Source organism: Chroicocephalus ridibundus, chromosome 3 (assembly GCF_963924245.1).
Source record: "Chroicocephalus ridibundus chromosome 3, bChrRid1.1, whole genome shotgun sequence".
Classification (NCBI taxonomy): domain Eukaryota; kingdom Metazoa; phylum Chordata; class Aves; order Charadriiformes; family Laridae; genus Chroicocephalus; species Chroicocephalus ridibundus.
In genome coordinates, this window is record NC_086286.1 from 37,315,043 (window position 1) to 37,341,408 (window position 26,366).

At 41.7% G+C, this 26,366-nt stretch overlaps 1 protein-coding gene across 13 annotated transcripts in view; it reads right to left on the reverse strand.

Annotated features, from left to right (window-relative positions):
• LTBP1 (latent transforming growth factor beta binding protein 1) overlaps positions 1–26,366 on the reverse strand; it is a 203,657-nt gene that overhangs the window by 33,057 nt on the left and 144,234 nt on the right. For all 13 annotated transcript variants that reach the window (XM_063328796.1, XM_063328794.1, XM_063328799.1 and 10 more), the window contains 6 exons: positions 22,297–22,419; positions 20,205–20,327; positions 14,340–14,462; positions 12,313–12,438; positions 4,411–4,536; positions 2,540–2,683 (listed from right to left, as the gene is read on the reverse strand). In XM_063328796.1, the coding sequence (XP_063184866.1) occupies positions 2,540–2,683; positions 4,411–4,536; positions 12,313–12,438; positions 14,340–14,462; positions 20,205–20,327; positions 22,297–22,419 (765 nt within the window). The remainder of the gene's footprint in view (positions 1–2,539; positions 2,684–4,410; positions 4,537–12,312; positions 12,439–14,339; positions 14,463–20,204; positions 20,328–22,296; positions 22,420–26,366) is intronic.

Consider the following 26,366-nt stretch of genomic DNA (forward strand, 5'->3'; position numbering starts at 1 on the left):
AGTGTATTTCCAGTAGTACTTGCAACACCCAAACCAGTTAGTAACAAAAGCTCACAAATCCAGTACAATGGACTACTAGGAAAAACAGGACAAAAGGCGCAGTAAAACAGGCAAGGGCACTCAAAAAGGCTCTCAAAGAGACTGACAATTCACTGTTTTGGCTTTTTGCTTTCCCAGCTACCTTTTCTGAGGACTTACGCTAGTACTAGATAATGCTAAGAGGGTACCGCTATATACAAATTCTGGTTTTAATCATAGAATCGCTGAGGTTGGAAGGGACCTTTAAGATCATCAAGTCCAACCTTTAACCTACCCTGACAAAAGCCACTTCTAAACCATGTCCCCAAGTGCCCCATCTACCCTTTTTTTAAACACCTCCAGGGATGGTGGATCCACCACCTCCCTGGGCAGCCTATTCCAATGTTTAATAACCCTTTCAGTGAAAAAATGTCTCCTAATATCCAATCTAAACCTCCCCTGACATAACTTGAACCCATTTCCTCTTGTCCTATCACTTGTCACCAGGGAGAAGAGGTCAGCCCCCATCTCTCTACAACCTCCTTTCAGGTAGTTGTAGAGGGTGATAAGGTCTCCCCTCAGCCTCCTCTTCTCCAGGCTAAACAACCCCAGCTCCCTCAGTCGTTCCTCATAAGGTTTGTCCTCCAGACCCCTCACCAGCTTTGTAGCCCTTCTCTGGACACGCTCCAACACCTCAATGTCCCTCTTGTAGCGAGGGGCCCAAAACTGAACGCAGTACTCGAGGTGGGGCCTCACCAGTGCCCAGTACAGGGGGATGGTCACTTCCCTAGTCCGGCTCACCACACTATTCCTGATACAGGCTAGGATGCTGTTGGCCTTCTTGGCCACCTGGGCACACTGCTGGCTCATATTCAGCCGGCTGTCAACCAACACCCCCAGGTCCTTTTCTGCTGGGCTGCTTTCGAGCCACTCTGCCCCAGTCCTGTAGCGCTGCATGGGGTTGTTGTGACCCAAGCGCAGGACCCGGCACTTGGCCTTGTTGAACCTCATACCATTGGTCTCAGCCCATCGGTCCAGCCTGTCCAGATCCCTCTGCAGAGCCAACCTACCCTCAAGCAGATCAACACGCCCACCCAGCTTAGTGTCATCTGCAAACTTACTGAGGGTGCATTTGATCCCTTCATCCAGATCATTGATAAAGATATTAAAGAGAACCGGCCCCAGCACCGAGCCCTGGGGGACACCACTTGTGACCGGACACCAACCGGATTTAACTCCATTTACCACCACTCTCCGGGCATGGCCGTCCAGCCAGTTTTTTACCCAGCGAAGAGTACACCTGTCCAGGCCATGAGCAGCCAGTTTCTCCAGGAGAATGCTGTGGGAAACAGTGTCAAAAGCTTTGCAAAAATCCAAGTAGATAACATCCACAGCTTTTCTCTTGTCCACTAAGTGGGTCACCTTACCATAGAAGGATATTAGGTTTGATAGGCATGACCTGCCCTTCACAAACCCATGCTGCCTGGGCCTGATCACCCTGTTCTCCTGCATGTGCCGTGTAATGGCACTGAGGAGGATCTCTTCCGTGACCTTCCCAGGCACCGAGGTCAGACTGACTGGCCTGTAGTTCCCCGGATCCTCCTTCCGGCCCTTCTTGTGGATGGGTGTCACATTTGCTAACCTCCAGTCAGCTGGGACCTCCCCGGTTGTCCAGGACTGCTCACAGATGATGCAAAGTGGCCTGGCGAGCACTTCCGCCAGCTCTTTCAATACCCTTGGGTGGATCCCATCCGGGCCCATAGATTTGTGCACCTCCAGGTGCTGAAGCAGGTCCCTCACCATTTCCCTTTGGATTGCAGGGGCTTCATTCTGCTCCCCATCCCTGTCTTCTAGCTCAGGGGTCTGGGTACTCAGGGAACAGCTGGTCCTACTGCTGAAGACTGAGGCAAAGACTGCATTAAGTACCTCAGCCTTTTCCTCATCCTTGGTCACTATGTTGCCGGCCCCATCTACTAGAGGACAGAGATAATCCTTAGTCCTCTTCTTATTGCTAATATATTTATAGAAACTTTTTTTGTTGTCCTTGACAACAGAAGCCAGGTTTAGTTCTAGCTGGGCTTTGGCCCTCCTGATTTTTTCCCTACATAGCTTCACTAATCATATGCTCCTTTAAACATTATCCAAGCATACTGATGGATGGTTGCAAAAATTTGAACAAAAAATAAAATCACTCAGACCCCGGACTTGATTCCATATCACATTTCATTGTTACAGTACTGCAAACAAGAGATTGTTTACTCCTAACTGCTGTAACTGTTCATTATTACTGCCAAGGTTGTTGACATATAAAATTTAGAAGGTGTTTCTGCTATATTTTCACTGATAACATGTTCCGTCCTGGAAACGCCTCTTCTCATGCACGCACTTTCAAGATGACAAAGTTTTAAATTTTCCTGTTGTAGTTAAAGCAACACCAGCAGTTAAACCAACTTTACCATTCCATTAGTTACACGTGCAGTGGAAATCACGCCAAGCATGCAAAAATCCACTGACGTTTTACCTGGTGAGGCACGGAAGCGACACTGTCCGGTCATTGGATCATACTCCTGGTTTTCATCAGAGCACAGGCACAGGAAAGAACCATCGACATTTTCACAGAGAGCTTCGCCACATACTCCACTCAGCATTTCACATTCATTCACATCTGAGGAAAAAAGCCAAAATATAAATCATTTCAGACCCATTACTGACAGTTTCTTCTTTTATCTCCTGTATCTGTGCCAATATTGTCTGCCAGACTACAGATGTGATCTCTGGGGAAGGATTAAAAACTCACTAATACCTAAGTGGATTCATAAACAAGTAGCCAGTCCTTTGAAATAAAGGCCTCTGAAAGCCACAGCATAGTTTATAGACTATTGGTGCTGATTAGGTGCTGCTTGTAGACCAGAACACCAGCTTGCTTTCCCCCCACTCCCCCTCCCAGTTTTTCTGGGGGTTGTTTCTCATTTTTAAATGCTTGCTTTTCTTTATACCCTTTTCTTGGGATTTATGATTCAGACTAATTTCATTTGTTTTCTTAAATACCTATTGTAATCAAACTTCCACTGAATTCAAGGCGCAAAATGAGTACGTCAGAGCGATTCAGACTGCACTATGAAAAGAGAATTTCTCTTTCTCCTCAAAATCCCATGGCACTTTTAAAATGTACTTACATTTTTCTTCATCTTTTGGCTGGATTCCTATCATAAGAAATATGTCTTCTTTGGGGAATGATGCCTGGTGAGGAACCAGAGACTTACCTTTTGCTAGAATTGTTTTGGTAGATAACTGGCATCAAAATTTATAGGAGTATTTTATATTATACAGTGTATACACGAAAAAAAACTAGGCCATTATTTTATGGTGCAGAGTCACTTCACTGGCAACTTGAAACAAAGCTTAGTTTCACACCAGCTTTTGCTTTCTTTTTCTTTCTTTGCTTCATTTGTTTTCATCTGTGAAAAGTCACTGTATGCAAAAATATACACTGGTACATTGCAAACTAAGCGCTAAATGGCATAAAGAATTTTGTAATAAAACTACTTAATAAATTAGAAAACACATACAAGCACTTCTATAAAACTTCGAACTCCTCCTCTCTGTTTGGTATTCCGTTTAGGTCTCTGTTCCTGGTAAATGTGTTTCATCCTGAGTCTGGCTTGAAGAAATTGCTTAATGAATACCTTTCCTTGATCTGGTATTAATTTTATATTAGAAACTTGTCCTGCCTCAGATGGTTCTCAGGTCCAACCATCACTATTAACAACAGATCTGGAAACCTATTACTCACAAGAGAAATGTGCAGTATTTACACGTTTACAAAAATTTCACATCTCTTCATGGTGATAGGTGTCTTTCCTGGAGCTCGAAGCCAATGTTAAAATCTGTTCAAATACGAGGTGCCTAGGGAGGTGTGCCATCTAATTCAGACTGGCGGTACCACATGCCAGACGTTATTTCCTGCAGGGGGTAGTACAGAGTTCTGGTTATTTAGCTAAGAGACTAAACAGATGTGACATTTAAATAGGCTAACATATTAAATTCGATCTATTATGATTTATATTTGTGAATGGTCCTGATGTGCAGAAATAGTGGGTTTTCTTGGGTTTTTTAAAAGAGATAAAATGAGTGGCTCGGCTTATTTGCTGTTGGTTTCCATTCCATCCCAATAACAGGTTCTCATTAAATGGATACACAGTTAAACTTCCATCTGGCACACAGTTCAGTGAGTGAAGCACAGCTCAACCTTATTTTGCTAGTAATTGGTATAACTTTAACAAAAACTGATGGAAAACAAAAATGTTTTTGTGAAGAAATGCATTTTGCTTATATGCTGCTTTTTGCTCGCTAGAACCTTGCAGGAATGACTACTTGCGTCTAAGAACTCACCCGTACACCCTTGCCCATCCTGTGAGTCCTGATACCCTTGGTAACAGAGGCAGCGGTAGGAGCCATCCATATTTTCACAGAAGCCGTGACTGCCACATACTGTGCCATTCTCACATTCATCAACATCTGCAAGGAAGAATTTCAACATCAGACAAGCCGTGTGACAATCATAGGCAGACATTCATGAAGACTGCAAAAAAACAACAGATGGGCCAATTTTGCAAACAGATGCAGCAATGTCCCTCTATACATTGGGAAGGAAAACACAAAGGACAAGAGACAAAAATGTAATGTAAGCACACGTACAGTTTAAGAATTGTTTCAGTGCTAAATTCACAGGAAATACCTTACGTTAGACAACAGCCAGACAACTGGCTCCCATCTCCTTCCCCAAATCTCCCAGTCATACCACAGAATAAGACACTGTTTAAATATCACCATCTCTCTGACTTTCTTACAGATTCTGCCAGTGTAGAACAATCAGTCAACAACGTGTGTGAAACTGAACCCCTGTGCCTATGAGGAGTAGTCAAGAGTATGGCTGCATCCGTTGTGCAGAAGTGCCCCACAGATCTCATTCCGGCTCTCTGCACAGAAGAGAATTTCCCAGTGGATGTATGTGTAAGCGGTAAATATCTGTGGACTGAGCCTTCTGGCTTTAATCCTGTAAGTTTACACATATGAATAATCTTACTCAGGTAGGCAAAGTAATTAGAATGCCTGCACGCTTTCTGTACTGGCCCTTTCATTTGTAGCTCTCATTTGTGGTTTGCTGGCCTTACAAATTACAGTCACTGCGTGAGTAAGTCTCTGACTCAGCTGCCCATCAGCCTGTAATGAAGCAGAGCCACTTGTGGCAGAATGTGGTTTATTTTTGTAAGTGTATTACAAGTGCTAGGAATGTATTATTTTTATCTTCACTCAAAGACCTAAAACCCAAGACCCTGACCATCTGTGGTCATTAAAGATGTCACGGGGTGTTTTTCAGGAGGAAGAACTTAACTGAAACTGGGAACCTGCGAGGATACTAGGATTAGTACCTTCTGCTTTCTAAATTCCTCTGCAGTTTGAAGAGGAGAAATTATTGCTATACTTCTTTCCTAGAAATCATTGTGACTGTTAAGAAAGGTTGCTGTCTGCTTGGAATTACCTTCTCTTACATTATAAATGATGAATAAAGTTATTCGCTTTGGATTTATCTGGATACTAGCTACTATCATTAATTCTGCACATTAGAGTAGACCTTCATGTGATGGAGCCTACCATTATTTTTCATCCAGTGAAGGCCTTAGGGCATCCACTGAACTAAAGGGCTGGTAGGGCTGAATCCTGCATTGCCTCAGAGAGAGCACTGCTTTGAACAGGTGAGGAGCACTGCTGCTCAGTGTCTTTCTGAAAGGAGAGAAGCAGGGCTCAAACACCGTCCCCTCTACTCCTCCAGCTGTTCACAGCTGGATCAAAGATGCACCTCATTCTTCTTGTGACAGTGCTCACCGAGCAAGAACATTTTTACTTTCAAACTGCGTCTTACGCTCAGCTGAACAGGAATTCTTGGTCGCAGCTCCTCAAGCTCCCCAAATTTGACCGGCACATCACCACCATCCACACATTCCCTAACAGGTTACCTGTTGTGCGGCCCTCTCGCTCCTCAAGTGCCCAAATTCATGCACACGTGCTTCTGTCTGCCTCAGGGAGAGGCTTTTTTGCGGTCTTGAAAAGCAGCTTTTCCTATTTGTTGTGGTGGGGGTTTGAACAGGTTTAGAATTGTTTAAGGCCACAAGAGACTATCCACATCGTGTAGCCTGACCTCTTAAATAGATCGAAAAAAATGTCTCTCTGGCAAATTTTCTGAGTAAATTGTGGAATTCTAAAATCTTTTTCAGAAAGGCATCTAATTTCATGTTAGGATGCTTAAGTGATGGAAAACTTAGCTCTTCCTCTACTAAACTGATCCACTGGTTAACAACCTTCAGCTAAAACACAAAATTCATGCAAAACCGGCATGTACTACATACGTGGAAATCTAGGAGACATGAGTGTAATTGATAGTTGTAAAAAAAAAAAAAAAAAAAAAGTACTTGCAGATGTAACTGGCAGAATAATTTTTTTTGTTGGTTTTGTCAATAAAGGCTTTAATGCTCTTTATATCTTGATTTATTAAACAAAGGGAAAATGCTGAAGGAATTTATCTTCGAAGGGGTTATATGTACTTGGCAAAGAATACAATAGCTAGTATGTTTATTCTCAAGGAAAATTTGGGTGGTTTCTGCATACTGAACTTATTGAAATCTACCACAAACTCTCCCTAGCAGAATTAATTCAGCAACAAGAGTAAGCAATATATATCTGCATTGAAGACATTGTCAAAGGTGAAAATTCAAGTATTACCTTTGATACCCTTTCTTTTCCAGTCACCTTAATGGCAGAATTATAAAAAGATGCATATGGAGTTACTGGGAGAAAGAAGATACACATTCTTTATGGTAGTGTTTTTTTGGTCCCTCCCTCTTGCTGCTGTGCATTACATCTCCATAATGTATCATATTTTAATTTTTAGTCTCAGATTTTTAGATCATCAGTTTCACATATTTGGTCGAAAAATCTGAAGACACTATACATTATTCAGAAAATCCTTTTAAGTTAAGGGAGGGAATTCGAAATGAGTAAACAATGGTGGATTGACAGCCAGGAATTTAAGACAACAGACAGCAACGCAGCATCTGTATTTTCAGTGTCCAACTATAGTTTAATAACAGAAATTCCTGAGCCACAGGACAGTAACTCTGTTAAAAGCCTAGACAGAAAAGACTACAACTGGGGATTTTAGAATTACCTAAATTACAGTATTTCTCTTACTTAATAGCTAACTGTTAAAGGAAACAGATAGGGGAATGGATCGTGCAGCCGGCTCTAAAGGTAAACTAAGGTCATTGACTGAAAAGCTGCAGAAACAAAACCTGTGATTGTATTGTAGCAAGTGTCCTAATTTAGTCTATAATACAGCCACAGAAGACAGTTTTGTTTTTAAAGAGTACACAGTCTGAACATGACTGGATCTTTCAGTGTATGGGAAATTACAGAGAAGGTCCAAGCACCAAATATTTTTCCTTGTCTAGACAGCTCACTCAAAGGACTCCTGTTTTACAGCCGGAAAGGGCATTTGTTCCTTTAATCACCCTCTAAAGCATGAGGCTTGTAATCGGTGATTCTTTTGCTATTCGGAGACAAAGCAAGGGGAAAAACTAAATATGAAACTAATATATCCTATGTCTATATAGTGACTAAAGCAGTTCTCTGTAATTACGACCTGGTTTAGAATCCATGACTCAGTGCTGCCTGCTTTAATCAAAACTCCTTTGATCTAACATCATCAGGATATGAAGAAAGGCAAAACATGTGCGCTCAAGCACACTCCTCCAGCTCAGTGCCGTGTTCCTGTTTTCTGCCAGCCTGACCAAGATGAAAGCATACTTAACCTCAGGCGTGATATTTAAGTCACACTGAAATCTACCTACATGGCAAAGTGTCTGAAGATGAACTGATTCCTAGGACCGTTCTGTATCGTGCTTAGGGGAACAGAACGCCGATTCTGAGACTTCCAGGGCTCCCATAATAGCCATACATAAAAATCATTGTAATGAGAAAATTAGAAAAAATGAAATTTGAATAAAGACTTTGGTAATTTAGAGGCAACAATGCTGGATGGCGATTCCAACACTGATCGTACGGGTAAGAAAGAGATTTTCATTTTCCCCTTTGTGTTCTTAATTCTCTGGCAGTGTACAGAGAAGTAGTTGGTGCCCTGAAACATCTCTATCAGCAAATGTGAGAAGTCTGTGATTACTCCCTGTGAAACAAGCAGGTAGCTCACAGGGGCACATTCTGGAGATGCAGACTTGAACCTATGGCAGAAGCCTGAGCTTTCTTACTCCAGCATTTAACCAGAGATTTGGTGAAGCTGTGAAGTTGTCTACTGCATAAAAGTTACCCCTTGTAATGGATAATACTCTGCCCCAAAGGCAGTCCTAGATTTACTGTACCCTTTTCCTAAAGCTGCTTTATGTTCCCTACATGGGCAGAATCCTGGTTGTGATACGTGCTTACAGCAAACATCTACTCTCTTTAAAAAATCCACTCTTTGGTGGCAGAGGTAACACTTGTGCAACTGTTCACAGCTCTGCTCTTTGCTTCCCTCATTTTCAGACTTCTTAAGTATGCAGTCATCTTAAAATGATGAAAAATGTAGCATCTTTGCGTACAGGTTTGTAAATTATTCTTAATTACAGAATGATCCATGGATCTTCATGCAAGCATCCAAAAGGCTCAGACGAGTGACTTAGTGGACAAGGAAAGGAGAACAGGATAAAAGACAGTAAGGGAGGGGGAAAGGAAGAAGCAGAGGTCGGAAAGCTCTGGTGGGATGTCCGAGTTTTTCTGGAGTGCCTGTTGAAGCAGGCAGTGAAGCTTCGGGCTTGGGGCAGAGAGGGAAAAGCAAGGGAGCCACTAAGAGACATATGGGATTGGACACAGAGACAGAAGAGGCGCTTGGGGCACAGTATTGACTTAAGCATCAGAGAACCTCTAGCCTGAGTTTTTGCCAACACAGTTGACTAGCAGCCAACTGGGTAAAACGCTGCCTTTACAGGAGCCCCAGAGAGCTCGACAGGGAGCTGGGGAGTGCTCCGAGAGCCGCCTGGTCAGAGAGCCTGGCGCAGCCAAATTGCTGAGCCTGGGGCCAGGCAGCAGTGGAATGTCACCGCTACAACAAAAGTTTGTCTACACCTTGGAAGAAGACACAGTCTCCACAGCTGTTCAGTTTACTTTGGCCAATGGCCATAAAAACTCCATACCAGAGCTGAACCACATGGGGTTCTTAAATGTTTTATGTTGTTGTTGTTTCTGACTTTTAAAAAAAGACGAGTCAAACTCATACAAAAACAGTCTGGAGATATGGAAAATCTGCTCCCCAGGTACAGAGAGGCGTCTGAATCCAGCAAATCCTCAGGTTCTTTCTCTGATGGTATAAACAGTTATTCTCACTCACTTAACTAGAAGTAAATTCACAGAGACACCCAGTGTAAAGAACAGTAGCTCTGCGGCTGGAAGCCACATCCTTTCTCAGTACCTGGAATGTCACACGTTCCTTTTGTTTCTGATGCTTTTGTTATGTCTTGCCTTTTTGCAGGAAACTGACACCACTACAAATATTAACACAGATGCCATCAGTGCTCCCTTTAAATGATTTTTTTCAACTCTAGAATTGCTTTTATTAAAATGACAGACTGGAGAAACTAATTGTTGTAGAAAAGGAGTGCTGCTGCTTCAGAAGACTAGAAGTACCCTTGCTCCGCCAAGTTATTAAAATACTTTTCCAAGTGCGGAATATAAAGTCTGATCTGTATTCCATACACACCACCAATTACTTGTGAAGCACGCTCAACTGGTTTTGTACTTGTTGTTTTATTCTTCATTAAAAAGTTCCAAAACTACTCACAATCCTGGAAATAAGATCTTGTGATTTCATCCTTTTCTATTTAGTAAAAGTTTGGCTTTTTTGTTCTAATGGAGATTAGCTTTCTACTACTTCATCATATGTGATGGTAACCCTTCCCTGCGAACTGTGCTACTTTATTAACTGTCAGAGATACAGACAGAGGGGCTCATTGTTTCAGATACATCCCCTAAAATTAGATGACAACAACAACTTTTTTTTTTTTTCCCCAAGTTTTGTTTCTATTCAGTTCTGCCTTTTTGAATTTCTGAGAGTTTGATTTCACAAAGTTAATAAGTGTTCTTCTAACTTTGGTTTGGAATAAAGTGTTTGGTTTCTGCTAAGAGCAGTCTGCATTCTTCTCTGACCACTTTTTTTTCTTTTTTTAGCTATATTCAACAGTGAAGCAAAACACCTGCTACTAGTTTTCTTGCAGAGAAATCAAAGATATTTAACCGTATCCTTCCTAAACACTGGGTGAAATGCATACATGCTGCCAAAAGAGTCCATGAACATGCTTTGGAATTATCCCCATTACTTGATATCACAAAATACTCCCTTGTCCTTCAATCACTGTAGTTATTCAGATCTGCTCTCTCTAGCATGCTTGACCAGGCTTTTGTCTTGGCAGCAAGAGAATGTTTCTTTCAACTTGTGCCATGATTACAAAATAAAGTCAATGTTTCGAGAGGAAACACCACCAAAAATACTGCAGGATTTAAGTTATCAATAATAATTAAAGCACAAATAGTGTGTTTGACGTCATGATATATCTAAATATACAGCACTTATTCCCTTACATCAGCGTAACGGTATTCTTGCCAATAGTGTATTTAGTTTCATTAGATATTATATTACTAACTATATGGCAGCTTATATGCCAGCTCAAATAATAATGCTGTAATGCTCTTTTTCCTCTGGTGAAAGTAGGGGGAGTAAATGCAACAGTCAGACAGAAGTGTTAATACATCTCCTCCACTGAAGGATGGACCTTTTCACTATCCCTAAGTGAACTATGAGAAGAGCTGGCCCATGAAAATCATTCACACATGGATTTACTGGCCTATAATTGGGATTGAGAACAGCTTGCTTGCTTCTTGGATGCTTGAGATCCACTACCCATAGGTTTTAACATCACAAGCTATCATCTGGCCAGTGCTTCACCTCTGCATGCATCTTGCTGAGCTGCTACCATATAAAACTTTTTCCCCTACTGAATTATTACTTCCCCCACAAGGCTTCTTGTCTTGAATAGTTCTCTCATCCATAAGAACACCCATTCTTCATCTAGGTAGGGAATTTTTGTTTTCTGTCAGCATCACTGACTACACACAGCCACATTTCTTCTTGGTATCATTGAGCACAAGTCTCCTGTTTCAAATTCAGTGCAGAAAAGCCGCATCACTAGTTCTCCTGCTAGTGCGTGTGTTCCATTAGCAACAGGATATATACTTATGCTATAACAAAATAAAAACCCTAGTTATACCTAAATTCTAGGCTCCTGGTTGATGTTTCTCACCAGTGTTATTACTGGAGCAGCTTTTAAAACCTTATATGAAAGATGCCTGTATAAGCATACCTGCATATGTAAGCTGGCTTGAGAACTGTAAATATCTAATTACCACCATTTACTCCATTTCTGCCCTTTCAAAATGTCTGAGGTTCTATCATAGATAGCATTTTACTACGGTTTCTCACTGGAGTTACTTCTGTTGTATGGAGGCTTCATCTGCATCTTTTTTTTTAAAAAAAAAATCCCCAAACTCTTGACAAGCAAAGTTCTGTTGTCTCACACACAGCAATGAGAACATGAGGCAGCTCAGGCTTGCTGCTAATGCACTTAAGAATATTTAAACTAAATAATCCTAAAAATTCATGGTAGAAGGGCTACCCACTTGAAACTTATCAGAAGCCTAAATTCCACACTTGCTTTACATGCATTTTATATATATTTATTCCCTCCACCCTCGCTACAAGATGGAAATAACTTCCCATCTATGAATAGGTTTCATATTATGACAGATGTCCACTGGTTTCATATATCTTATAATCAGAACATCGTTCCCTCCTTTGCCATCATTTCCCATAGTTTAGTATTCTTTCTTTTTCACCAATTTCTTTTGTTCAAAAAAATGTAATCTAATGTTAAGATAGCAAAATTATTAAAAATCAAGGAAAGTAAACCACACCTGCTAACAAACATAACTCCATTACGTTGCCCATTTTGTACGTTTCCTGTTTTACTTCTTATGATTCGAACAGCAGCGCAGCACACGTGCACTTATGAGAAAAAGAACAAAGGGCCCTTAGGTGAGAGATTGCAGAGTCAATAGTGGGTATTAGACCCAAACTGATTGCTTTTCTCGCCCAACAGCAAATCAATGGGAATGCATTATTGTGACTTCTCTCACCTTCACATGTCCGGCCATCTGTAGACACAGAAAAGCCCCGCTCACATATGCACTGGTAGGAACCAGCCGTGTTTAGACACTCCCCATGAGGTGAACAGAGGTCAGATCTCTCACATTCGTTGATATCTGAAAACACAGAGACATTAACAGCTTTGCAAATCATCATACCCTTAATATTAAGCCTAGGTTCCATTAGTCTTAAAAGTAGCTTTTATTTCCACCACGTATGTAAACGGGCTCATTTTTCAGAGTAACGAAATCTTCTGAAATCATTCTTAAACTCTGTATAGGCATCGGCATGTTCTGCTGCATCATACTCTCATTGTATCACTCTCTGTGATGAGGATAAGGAGGTGAGAATGACTTGTGAGATACCAGTGTAAGCTCCATACTAGCCAACAATTTCTTCTGCTCCATCTCACTGCTGCTTGATTGCTGCACGCTGGTCAACTTGTGCATCTGGCTCCATGTGTTGCCAGCAGGTCTGGAGCTGCATCCTTCCCAGTAAGTTGATTATATATAATTTGAAGCCAAATGCTCTTTTTTGCTGATGGGGAATGGGAATGGTACCAAATGGTTGCTATATAAGAGCTTGTCATCATTGCTTTTCTTTTTTAATTTAGAAAGCATTTTTCAAACACTGCCTTTCAAACTTACTTTTGAATTTGAAAAACAAGTACTTCTTTCTGATTGATGTCTCATCAACAAAACCTGCCACCTGCCTTAAGGACTGCATTCACTGATTCAGGCGGTACCACTTTTATGTGAATTACCATTCACATTGTAATTGTACTTTTGTATTTTGCTTTACAGGAACCTGTTAATAAGTTTTCAATACCACGCTGAGATCAAACCAAATTTAGAAACAAAATTTACAGTAGGCTCATTCATCCGTCATCACAGATACTAGAATTTCTTATTCTTAATGGTGTCTTTCATTGCTTAGATTCCGGCCATTGTTACAGCCATACAATACATTGAAGTAGATAGTAATTTTAAGAGACTAGAGAAATTATGATTTCAGTACCATTATTTCAAGACCCATGACATCTATTATAGAATTTTCTTTAGACACAGACCAATTCTATCCTGTGTGTAAACCTTCTAGGTCAGTGTCACACTTTCTAATCTTTTGGACTCTTTTCAACTTTGCTTCTTACCAAAATGCATGTTCCTAATTTCTAGTCTAGGCCAGACTCAACTTGCAGACACCACATTCTGTGTCAGTATTCATTGTATCATTGTATCAAATCTAATAAAGCACTTCTATATGGTGAATGCAATATTTTCTGAATTAGAAAGCAGTCCCATATAATACCCAGAACTTCTACAGGGAATTTACTGTTGGTTGCACAAGATCTTCAACACAGATCAGCTCGAATATTGTCTCCCAGCTCAAGTCTAAACTGTGCATGAGAGAGCAGCCAAAGCAAAATCCAGTCTCCTGGTTCTCCAGGCATTTGGAGCACGAACGCATTATCACTTTCCAGCTCTAATACTGTGGTTCTCGTCTCATAAAAATGGATGGCAAAAAAGAGTCGTGAGGCATGTCTGGGTGTTGTGCCAACATGGAGTCGGGATCGTTCAGAACTAAAGGCTGGGAAGTATTTTTCTGGGTTTGGCAATGCTGACTCAGCCTCAGATAACACATTCTCTTCCTCCCCACTCATCCTCCACAAAGCACTGCAAGTGTTTTAGAGGTGAGGGAGGTTTACCTAATGAGACTTGACACTAACTTTCTGCGAATCACAGATTCACAAACAGAAGGTCCTATCAAAATAAACGTTCCCAGAATTTGGGAAACTTCAGCAGTGTATCTCTGTTAGTTCTAATATAGATTCTCTTTCAAGTTACGGAAGGCTGAGATTTCAGCCTCCTGAAATACACGAGACGAGTAAGAAAGTACTACAAGTGATAAATAAAATGAGTTTCTGTTCCTTAGCGTGATCTGTGACTATCACAAGTTATGCTTATAAACTTGCACATTTATAATAATGATCCAGGTATTTTTTATAGCTATTTCATACCTTGGCATCCTCTATTCGCTATCTGCTGGAAACCCTCTGGACAAGTGCATTTGTAAGACCCGTCAGTATTCATGCAGTTTCCTCCATGGCAAACATCACTGTCTTGAAGGCATTCATCAACATCTGAAATAAAAATGTAACAGAATTATTAGACGATGTAAAAACTGATGAAACTTTTAATAGTGATACTTTAATACTAACATAGTGACTTGAAACTACAATGTCATTTAATAACTGGGTGGGAGGGGTAGAGAAATTAAGTTTACTACACTTTAGAATGTCCTTTTAATTATTTTCATCTTATCAAACATCTTGTATTTCTAGAGAGCTTTAAAATTTGAGTTTGTGTCATTTACTCTTAGCAAGCATGTCTAATATGTGCCACCTGCACCTCCAATGAAAGTTATCCTAACAGACATTGATACCAATCTCTCTCCTACTGTAATGGTGACTGTGGTGTTACAATAGTACAATTAACAAGAAAATCCACGCAGCTGTACATTTAGAAGACAGACACAAAAAATACCCGCTAATGCAAATTTGTGGTTTGCAATATGCATCTTTAGACATGTTTAGGCCGCTACACACAGATTCCTGAGCCGGAAGTGACCTGACTCAGACGTCGCCCGGAGCACGGGCAAGCCCAAGCACAGCTGGTTCCACACCACACCAGCTGTGCCTGCGGAGACTGCTCACAAAACAACCGCGGGGACGGGAGGCTCGTAGGACAGGCACCACACTGTGCGTGCTGCTGCGCGCTAACGGTTGCTTTTTCAGAAGCAGTTCGTGTGACACAACACAGCCACTTCACAGGCTCAGCAGCTCGGTCACAGAGCTGAAGAGCTGCTTCTGCTCAGTGCTGCACTCAAGCCATAAATCCAGCCCCAGAGTAAGGGCATGCAGGGTCCAGCTTCCAGCTGCCTTTACACCACGTTCCGAGCTCCGAGCCTCAGGCTTGTAGACTCTGCCCTAGTGCCTTGGCATCCACGGCATAAAAGTGCTGGCTGACACATAGCAGGGCAAGTTTTGGGACACAAACTAGATACAAAACTATTAAAGAACAAGACACCGGCATTGTCTCCACCTAAAGTCTTTTCTTCCCCAGAGGAAACAGAGCACAGCTGCTGTGGGTACAGGATTAACTCAGCAAGTGCTGGCATTCCAGTGATATCGTACAGTTTTGTTTCACTACAGCTCAAGATCACAAAGTATTTCACAACAGTGCCTCTCGTTTTAAAAGAAAACAGAAAATAAGAGAGTCAAGTAAAAGAAGCATCTCATAAGCAACTTTCCCCTGCCTCCACAGTGCCCTACCTCATAATTCACTGAGTCTATTGCTCTGATAATGCAGATAGTTTCCTTTGAAAAACAGTTATCAAAGACTTTTTCCACTGCCTTTAATTATTCTGATTTCTTCAGCATGGATTTTAGCTGATTAGAATTGTAACCTTTTCCTGTGTTGCAGGAATGAATAACAATTCTAATTAAAAAAGAGGACATGACCTCATTTCTACACTTATCTCTGGAAAGCCCACACTATATCAGAGTGCAACTACCCTTGGGATTTAATCTATTTGATAAAAATAAGAAATAGGGATAGCTTTCTTACATAAATGAATGTTATTACAGATAAAACTGCACTTAATGCTGACAACGTGGTGACCTTTTGATAACCATATTTTATAATAATTTTCAACTGAGAAATAAATTGTGGTTTATTTAAAACAGCAATTAATTTTGAGTAGGAGCATGAGAAAAAATGAACGACTCCCTTGTGCTGAGTTAATGCCAAGTCTCACAACAAGAATGTGTCTTCTGCCAAATTCAGTCGAAATGCATTATTTTCCATATAGGACGCAAACCTCCCCTTCTCTGATGCAACACTTCACAGGTCCTATGGTTGCTGCATAAGAATCTCCAGAAAAATCAGAGACAGTAACTCATGCTTGAGATGTTCAGTGCTTTTTACCACCCTTTACACATGCATGTCTTGAGCATTTCGGCTAGCAAAAGCTCCGAAGGTTCCTAGAAGAAAACTGGAGCCTCCTATGCTTCAAACACTCTTTTCCAGTAACCGGAGTTCTTTGGGATGTACAGTCTATATGTAAGTTCAGGATGGTGCATATTCATACTCCCTGTCAGCCGAGACAAGGCCAATACTTTTTACCCGCAGGTGTGCTCACACTTTGCGTTCCCTCATATTCAGAGCAACACAGAGCAGAACGTATCAATGTCACTTCATCTCAAGAACAAGATGCCAAATGAGAGAGTAAAGCAGAAAAAGAATAGACATGCACGTGGTCATGCATCTTGAAGTCCTCCGCCTGCTAGGAAGTAACCTCCTTTTCTATCTTCAAGTGGAAGGTTGTGCATGCAGCCCACCTGTGGATGGTCATGTACTTTCAGACTACTAATTTCCAAGAAGATAATAGCAAGTCTCTCAAGGTACTGCAGAAGGGAAAAGTTCTTCAGCCTTGGATAACAGGGTATAGAGGCATTTACAATAGGAATGGACACACGGATTATTGCTCTCAGACAGAACTGAAGGTTCAGTCCAGCTTCCTCATTTTCTGAAGAGTTCAGTGCAAGGATGCATACAGAGCATGTATACTGCATGTATACACCAGTGTATAGAACAATTATATGCAAATTACCTCTATTCTTAAACAACTGAATACTGCACAAAGACTTCCAGACAAAAACTTCAGCCAGAGAGTTGCAAAAAGCACAGCTGAAAATGAGCACAGCATTATTATGCCAAATTCTGCAATACCCCTAGAAGTTTGCACAAGTGTATAATGATCAAATGGGCAAACTGCTTCTTGAGCTGCTACATTTCTAAGAAAACTTCTGAAGTAGAGGAAATCTTTATTGAATAAACAAGCACATTTCTTACAAGCGATTTGCCAATCACATTGGCTTTACAGCCTGATACAGTTTTGGGTATATTCTGACATGACAAATGTCCACCCCTGAGTCTTGGAGAAACTGGATGGGATTTGAACCATTCTGTTCAAATGAGAACATTCCGGTAAACAGGCTAATCTGAAAATCACAGGCCATCATGTGGAGAAACGTTGGATGCCTTCTCAAAGCGATCTTCTCTTTATGGAAGTTCTGCCCTACTGTGCCCCTCTGCACAAATCTGGCTGAACTAACAGTCAGGAGGAAAGCCATTTTCACGAAGATGGGAACGTGGCTGTGAGGCTGAGGACCTCCGCTGATATGAAAAGAACGTGAGATTTAAACCTGCAATCAACCGAACTCCCCAAGTGTGCACTGAATACTTCAAGGAGCCTTCAAAAATACTTACATCACAAGGTAAGGAAAAACAAGAGAGGTGAATGTATAGCCAATAAAGCAGTTGCATGAAGCATTCTTACTGACAGCAGAACAAGCAGAGTCTGTTCAGACTTAGTTTCCAAGGTGTAAAAAGCAGTCCGTAATACCCTGTACTTCAGAAAATAGAGAAAAGATACAATGCAAGCACAGAATAGTTTTTTCCACTGAAGGGATGAACAGATTTTGTGCAGAACTTGAAATATTCATGAGAATCTTCAGTGAACAAACTGTCTCTACAGAAATAAACCACTCTCTTGCTGGGTAGAGAAGCTATAGATTTGGTTACAGACTCTTGCAAATGAGACAAAGATGCTGGGAAAGGAACAGCTTTACTCTTTTTCCTGGTATGATCAAATTCCTCTTCTTTTGCCTTGAGAGCCTCTGAAATTGTTTTTTCTTGAAATTTGCCCTTGAACAGAATCAAGGAAGAGATGAAGATAAATCACAGACCTGTCCTGACAGGCCATTGCATAGTGATGGAGAGCAGCAGCCGTTACTGTGACTTCTTGGGCTATATGAAATGCACCAAAGCTGCCTGAAGAGAAGTTCTGGAAAACATTTGGTCCTCAACTACAACGGGTTTAAATTAATTTCTAGATTTCATTTGCTCTTCACTACAAGATGGTTTAACTCACCATTTCATATGCTCACACTCTACTAACAGCATTTACTAATTCAAAATCTTTCTCTGCAGATTGGTTTGTAAGGCTTCTCGCTGAAGGAACCAAAACGATTGAAACGGTTATGCATCCCACTCTCTCACCATCTCCCTCTCTGCTATGCAGAAGAAAGAACGAACCTCTTCTTGTTTAAGGTGGACAAGGTAAGATCTTATAAATTAAATTGCAGCAATAGAAGATTACCATCACACGTTTGGGAAAAAAGGAAGTCTAACACAAGGACAGCAAAGCACTGGCACAGGCTGCTTGAAGAGATGATTGGAATCTCATCTGCTGAAGCCTATTCAGAGCAGGTTAGATGAGTACCAGTCAGGAACACCACCATATGGTCTCTTCTGCCTTTGAGAGGCAGGATGGAGCAGTGATCCCTTCCACCAAATTTTTCTTTGATTCTTGACACAGTATCTCTGCATCTGTTGCAACTTAACGACAATCTTGAAGCCAGATGAGAACAAAATTCTTTGACACAAGTTTCTAGTGCCTTGCACCATCAGCCAACACTTCCTGAAGCTGATGGAAGTGATGCTGGTATTCACCAGGAACTCTGAGAAGATCTTGCTAAGTTATTCTATGACCAGATTCTCCAACCAGGTCAGTACCAAAGAGTATCAGTGTGCTAAGGAGATTTTATAATGTGTCCTTTATTCCTTGTTGATGAGAACTTTAAGAGATGCTGTCACTCATTAAATGTGGACAGTCCAGTTATCATCATTGCTGATGAAGTCTGGTCTGATATTACAGGTTTGTCTTGAGAAGACAGCATCTGGTTGGCTCAGGGGGAACTGCTCTTCTGCCTGGATCACTTCAAGAGGAGGATTACTGACCTATTGCTGTGGGTGAGAAGGTGGGAACTGCCTCCTAGAGCGCTGTGTGGAGGATAACCTACCAGCAGAACACTATTAGGTAAAACGGCAGTATGGAGCTGTGTCTTCCATGGTATCGGCAGCTACAGAAAGCACACTAGAGACCAGAAAGTTTTTATGTGCTAATACCACAACGTACGGTGAGACCTTAACTGAGAGATTTTCCCCCCCTAGGGTAAGATAAGGAAGGAACTGAGGTACAGTCTTTTCTGGAGCTTGCTAGTAAGTAATCTTACATGCTGTAAGTGATCATGAGTAGTGCACCAGACGTACCATGCCAGGTGGTATAGCCAACGATGAATAAGAGGGACTAGCTTTGAAGTAATTCATTAGAAAAAAATCTGTTTGCCAATTACTGGCCAATTAAAGTGTTCTACCTCAGAGATAACAATCTTTCTGTTTTCTATAACACAGCATTTCTCCCTACATTTACCATACATCTTTCACCTCTTATTTTTGTTTTTACAAGCTCAGTATGTACACTGCCTTCTGGGACAGTGAAAGCTGTGAGCTCCAGCGGATCCCCCTGGAGCTCATCTTATACTACGTATTTTCTCCTGCCAGTGCACATGTGGGATTGTGGTGGCTGGCTACAGGTTCCCAAAACCAGCTGGAGAAGTTTTAACTTAGCAGGCCCCCATGTGAACAGCATATACTGGCAGAAGCTTTTGTAATACAGAACCTCTGTGTCAGAATTTGAGCAACAATGTTTAGAAAGGCTTAATTGTTTTTGGTAACACGTTGGAAACACGTGTGCAGATTTCTTGTATGTGGAAAGATGACAGAGGCTATTTCTAAGAATCCATTAAATACGTGGCTCTTTAGGTGGGGACTGTTGAATGGTTGACAGTTAAGTATTGAGAAAGAAAGAGGAGCAACATATCCTTCTGCTCTGTTCCCAAAAGAGTTCATGCCTATAGCTGAAACAGTCAAGGTCTTATTGAAAAAAATAAATCAGTAGCTTAAGTCCACAAGCTTACCTTCACACTGATCTCCAGCAGATGATAATGTGTAGCCTTGGCTACAAATACATCTGAAAGATCCTTCTGTGTTCCTGCAGCGTCCATTCGTACAGAGTGATCGGTGCTGGCATTCGTCTATATCTGTAGCAGAAGAGACAGTGAAAACATAACACATCTTAAAATGCCAATTACTAATCAAATGGTGCAATAACCAATTCTGAACAAAACAATGAAGCACAACGTCAATATCCAGTACTGCTTCTCTTGGTCTTACATATTAACAAATGCAGACAGACAACATAACGCACAAAAATATATGACTTGAGATGACTACATTCAGCATTCTCTCCTGTAGTGTCAATATAACCCTCAATGCACAAACGGGTACACACAGACCTACAAATACACACATGCTGCTTGAGAGCTGCTTTTGTTTCTTTTATATCTGGCAAAGGTAACAAGGCAGCTGCTCAGTGAGTCAGCAAAACCCACAAAATACTTTCCAGCAGGATCACCACCTTTTAACAGGGTGTGGTTTTCAGATGCACACTGAGAGGCTGTTCCCCTATTAAGTTGTACCTGAAGGCTCCTTTAAATACTTGCCTTGTAACAGTATTAATCCTCTAAGTATGGGGAAATGTCTCTTTGCTTCCATAACCACTGCTAATCCCTCAGCGCTTCAGTTCTCATAAACTGGGCTCAGCCTGGGTTAACCGATGGACTTGAACATCAAACTTAAATTTTCCTATGAAAAACTCAAAATATTGGAGGGGAGCGGCACTTTGAATTCAGAACATAGCACATGTCCTGTTTGAGCTAGGAAACCTGTTTTCCCTCCCTTATTTATAAAATACTTGTTAAGGAACAGTAATTAAATTGATATGGCAGGTTCTTAGTCACTTGTAGGACTTAGGCGCGGCTGAATGTCTTTCTGAAAATATACTCCAATTCAAACAGGAGAAAGTTACTCAATGAGGTTTTTCAGGTCTGTGTTATGGCTACATAGTCTGACCTCTTGAGTAATGGTCCCTTGCGACCACAGAAGTTTTGAATTTAAGGATCATCGAAATCTGCGTGGCCACATGAAGCATCTGGGCACATGTACAGGTCCTTACTTCAGAAAGGTGCACTTTAAGAAGAACAGTCTGCACATGCCAGCTCAGCTTGGCAAGGGCCCTTTTCCATGAAAGGTTCAGAGGAAGCAGTCAAACTTTGTCTACATACTTTCCCCAAGACCAGTCTGCTGTGCGTCCTGGACAGCACATTTAATTCACTCAAGACACTTAACTTACACTGAAGTTTTGTTTCAAACTTCCTGACAAATTTACATGAATGATCATTTAGTTTTACTGTATTATTTTTAGCACTCAGAAGTCTGAAAGTCACTTAGGGAAGCGTGGGGGGAAAAGAAAAGAAGAAAAAACGTTCAGGTTTCTGCATGCTTCCACAGCTTGGAGACATTCTCCCAGATTTTCACCGTTGGGGAGAGGTTTCAAGAAGTCCCCTACATTCATACCTCATGTACACACCCTTTAGGCTCTCCCTCAGACTACTCTGCTCTGACTTCAGACCTAGTTTTGTTCCACTGGAGCAGTCCTGATGGGAATTTTAGATGTGGAAGAAATGTAGAATCTGACACTTTGGAGGTACAGGTACTGTTCTTAGAAATACAACACCAATGCAGTGTCACCAATGCAGGCCTCAGCTCACTGTTAACTGATGCTGCTGGCTTCCGAGAGGATGCAGCCTGGGTTTCTTGATTCCACTCACCCACACAAAAGACAAAAATATAGAAAGAAAAGAAATTAAGGCAGAGAAAGCCACTGTACCCAAACCTCCAAAATGACAGAAATGCCAAGGATTTTCCAGAAATTCAAATTTAGCAATATAAATGTTACTACACATTCTTGATCGGCTTTACAACAAACATCAAAGTCTACAATGCAACCATAAAAGCCATAACATGGAAATACATATTCTTACATTTTTGGTTATTTAGCCTCAGTGTTGTACATTTGTTGTTTTTCCATTGAAAGCAGCACTACTGGATGAAAAAGATTATCTAAAAGCTAAGTGCAACCTTATGAATTTTAATCATATTCTTTCCTACCTTCACACTGATCCTCCGATGCAGAAAGTTTGAAACCTTGGCCACAAATACATCTGAATGACCCCTCCATATTTTCACAACGTCCATTTGTACAGAGATTGCCATACTGACATTCATCTATATCTGTGAATACAAAGAAAGCATAAGTGTATAATTGGGTAAAACCATCTTTCAGTTGAGCTTGGGAATTTATTCAAATTCTGCCATAAGCCTGGTTATAATCAGTTTTCCTGTCTATTTTAACCTTGGCAATTCTGCAGCAAGTCTGACTTAAAAAAAGGATTTGAACTTGAGCTGGCCTGTGCTCAAACACTCAACTACACTCAGAACCCACGTGACTAAAACAATGCTTTCGTCCCAGTACTGCAAGGACTGCAGTTTAGGCTAACAAACCTCCTTCTTCCTTTTCTTTTCTTGTTTTTTAAATAGGCATTGCACTATGAGCTAACTGTGTCCGCATCATCCCTACCTGAATAAGATATTTTGCCCATAATTTTCCAACAGTAGCTTAAACCAGCGCAGCTTTAGTATAAGAGAAGACGTCAGCAAGTGCTGGCACGTTCATTCTTGCATTACACCGATTTACTCTTAGGATATGTACCTGTGATAAAAGCACCAGCAGCTGCCAATACCTTGTAACCATTATCACTAATCCTTCTGCTGTTGCAAGGAACAGTCCAGAAAAGCAGACGCAGCTCATGCTGGCAAGGCTCTATTAGAAGCTGTTCTCTCCAAAACCATTTTTAAAACATGTGCTCTGGTCAGAATCTCCCAACCTGCTGCCTCTGCTTGTTTACTTGGAGCTTACCTACAGGTGCAAGGGACCAGGCAGGTCGTCTTGGAAGCTAGAACAGACCTCAACCATTTTCTGCTGTTGAGTTTTTGCTATTCTTTAAAGCTAGGTCAATTAATGCACAGGATTTAAAGGAGTTCTCCAGTGCATAACTAAAGACCCACATACGAAACACATGGACACGTGAGACTTTCATAGATGACGTTTTTCAAGTGGACTTAAAGGGGGCAGGTTCTAAAGGACTTAGCTGACACCTGAGGAATTTCAAGGGGATTTCTGCACTTCACACAGGTCCCCTTGTAAGGCTACTCTATATAGGCACCAAGGAACTCCACTGAGTTATGCCTTTATAACAAAAGTTTCAGAAGCAAAATCTCTCTTCCTGGTCACAAACCATCCTTTATTTACAGGAGGACTTGAAAGAAACTTTTTTTTTTCTATAAGCTATCCCAGCTACCTACTTTCATCATTCTCTGAAAGATAGAATCATAGAATCATAGAATTGTTGAGGTTGGAAGGGACCTTTAAGATCATCAAGTCCAACCTTTAGCCTACCCTGACAAGAGCCACTTCTAAACCATGTCCCTCAGTGCCCCATCTACCCTTTTTTTAAACACCTCCAGGGATGGTGAATCCACCACCTCCCTGGGCAGCCTATTCCAATGTTTAATAACCCTTTCAGTGAAAAAATGTCTCCTAATATCCAATCTAAACCTCCCCTGACGTAACTTGAACCCGTTTCCCCTCGTCCTATCACTTGTCACCAGGGAGAAGAGGTCAGCCCCCATCTCTCTACAACCTCCTTTCAGGTAGTTGTAGAGGGTGATAAGGTCTCCCCTCCGCCTCCTCTTCTCCAGGCTAAACAACCCCAGCTCCCTCAGTCGTTCCTCATAAGGTTTGTCCTCCAGACCCCTCACCAGCTTTGTAGCCCTTCTCTGGACACGCTCCAACACCTCAATGTCCCTCTTGTAGCGAGGGGCCCAAAACTGAACGCAGTACTCGAGGTGGGGCCTCACCAGTGCCGAGTACAGGGGGATGGTCACTTCCCTAGTCCGGCTCACCACACTATTCCTGATACAGGCTAGGATGCTGTTGGCCTTCTTGGCCACCTGGGCACACTGCTGGCTCATATTCAGCCGGCTGTCAACCAACACTCCCAAGTCCTTTTCTGTCGAGCTGCTTTCAAGCCACTCTGCCCCAATCCTGTAGCGCTGCATGGGGTTGTTGTGTCCCAAGTGCAGGACCCGGCACTTGGCCTTGTTGAACCTCATACCATTGGTCTCAGCCCATCGGTCCAGCCTGTCCAGATCCCTCTGCAGAGCCAACCTACCCTCAAGCAGATCAACACGCCCGCCCAGTTTAGTGTCATCTGCGAACTTACTGAGGGTGCATTCGATCCCTTCATCCAGATCATTGATAAAGATATTAAAGAGAACCGGCCCCAGCACCGAGCCCTGGGGGACACCACTTGTGACTGGACACCAACTGGATTTAACTCCATTTACCACCACTCTCTGGGCATGGCCATCCAGCCAGTTTTTTACCCAGCGAAGAGTACACCTGTCCAGGCCATGAGCAGCCAGTTTCTCCGGGAGAATGCTGTGGGAAACAGTGTCAAAAGCTTTGCAAAAATCCAAGTAGATAACATCCACAGCTTTTCTCTTGTCCACTAAGTGGGTCACCTTACCATAGAAGGATATTAGGTTTGATAGGCATGACCTGCCCTTCACAAACCCATGCTGACTGGGCCTGGTCACCCTGTTCTCCTGCACGTGCCGTGTAATGGTACTGAGGAGGATCTGTTCCATGACCTTCCCAGGCACCGAGGTCAGACTGACTGGCCTGTAGTTCCCCGGATCCTCCTTCCGGCCCTTCTTGTGGATGGGTGTCACATTTGCTAACCTCCAGTCAGCTGGGACCTCCCCGGTTGTCCAGAACTGCTCATAAATGAGCATTAACTAGATGGGCCACTATCTTTAGCCAGCACGAAAATTGCTATGTTACTACTTAAGAACCATTTTCAAGATTTCCTTCTGAATGTAATTTGTATAAATCAAAACAGGGAAAAGCAACATACAAATAAATAACAGCTTTCATTATAAACCTAGCCAGAATTAATGCGGCATTCTTAAATAATCAATATTGTCTTTTTCCTAGGAGTGGTTTTCACTTAAAAAATAAAAGGTTAATTTTCAACTTTTATTTATTTATTTTGGGGATGCAGTTAATAGCAAGCAGGCGTCCCTGTTTGTATGGAAAAAGTTGGGTTTTTTTGCTTCACCGATGCAGAAAAAGTATTACACTTTATTTGCCTTTATGTGCCAGAAATCACATTACTCCCAATTACCCTGTCTTTTGTCACCACAAAGCACACAAATCTGTCAACATAAGAGAGTAAAACTACTGATTATTTGAGGCACTTGAGCTATTTAGGCAGCTGGAGCACAGGGAAACCTGGAAAAAGATTGGAGGTCTTTAAATCATCATCATAGGTCTTATTAGCTATTGTGAATACCTGCAGTAACTATTTTCCTTATATCATTCATGGCTCTTTACAAGCTCCTGTACAATCTGACTTTGACAAAGCCCATCTCTCCACAGACACAAATGAAATCACCATTATTGTCCATATTTCAAATGACCTACCATTCTTGTTCCCTCACTTGAGCCTCTAACTCTGTAAATAAAATGCCCTGTTGCAGCCTGGCCAAGAACATGAAGCAGAATCCTCCCAAGAGACGACAGCACAGATCCACAGGTGCTCTGCTGTGGCAGTTCAGTAGACAATACCACTTACACCCTTCTGCAAGGCTAATTTCTCAGATCCCTGCTGTTGCAAAATGTGCTCACTCAACAAAACACAACGTTTGCTCTCAATGTATATGATCAATGCTCTAATTCAAGAATTTGTTAAAACACAGAGAACTTAATTCAGCACTCAGGCATGCAAATTCCCAACCGAATAACAAAGCCTGCAATATTATTTCTGATTTTTGGATGGGACTTTAACATCGAAAGACTTTCACATTAAGCCAGCAGAAAATCCAGGAACAGAACCTAAATCTTCCGAGATGAAGTCCAGACAGAACCACGGAATGGTAGGGGTTGGAAGGCACCTCTGGAGATCATCTAGTCCAACCCCCCTGCCAGAGCAGGTCACCTGGAGGAGGTTGCACAGGAACGTGTACAGGCGGGTTTTGAATGTCTCCAGAGACTCCATCACCTGTCTGGACAGCCTGTTCCTGTAGTTGATTCTATTGAAGCTCCCTACAGTAGG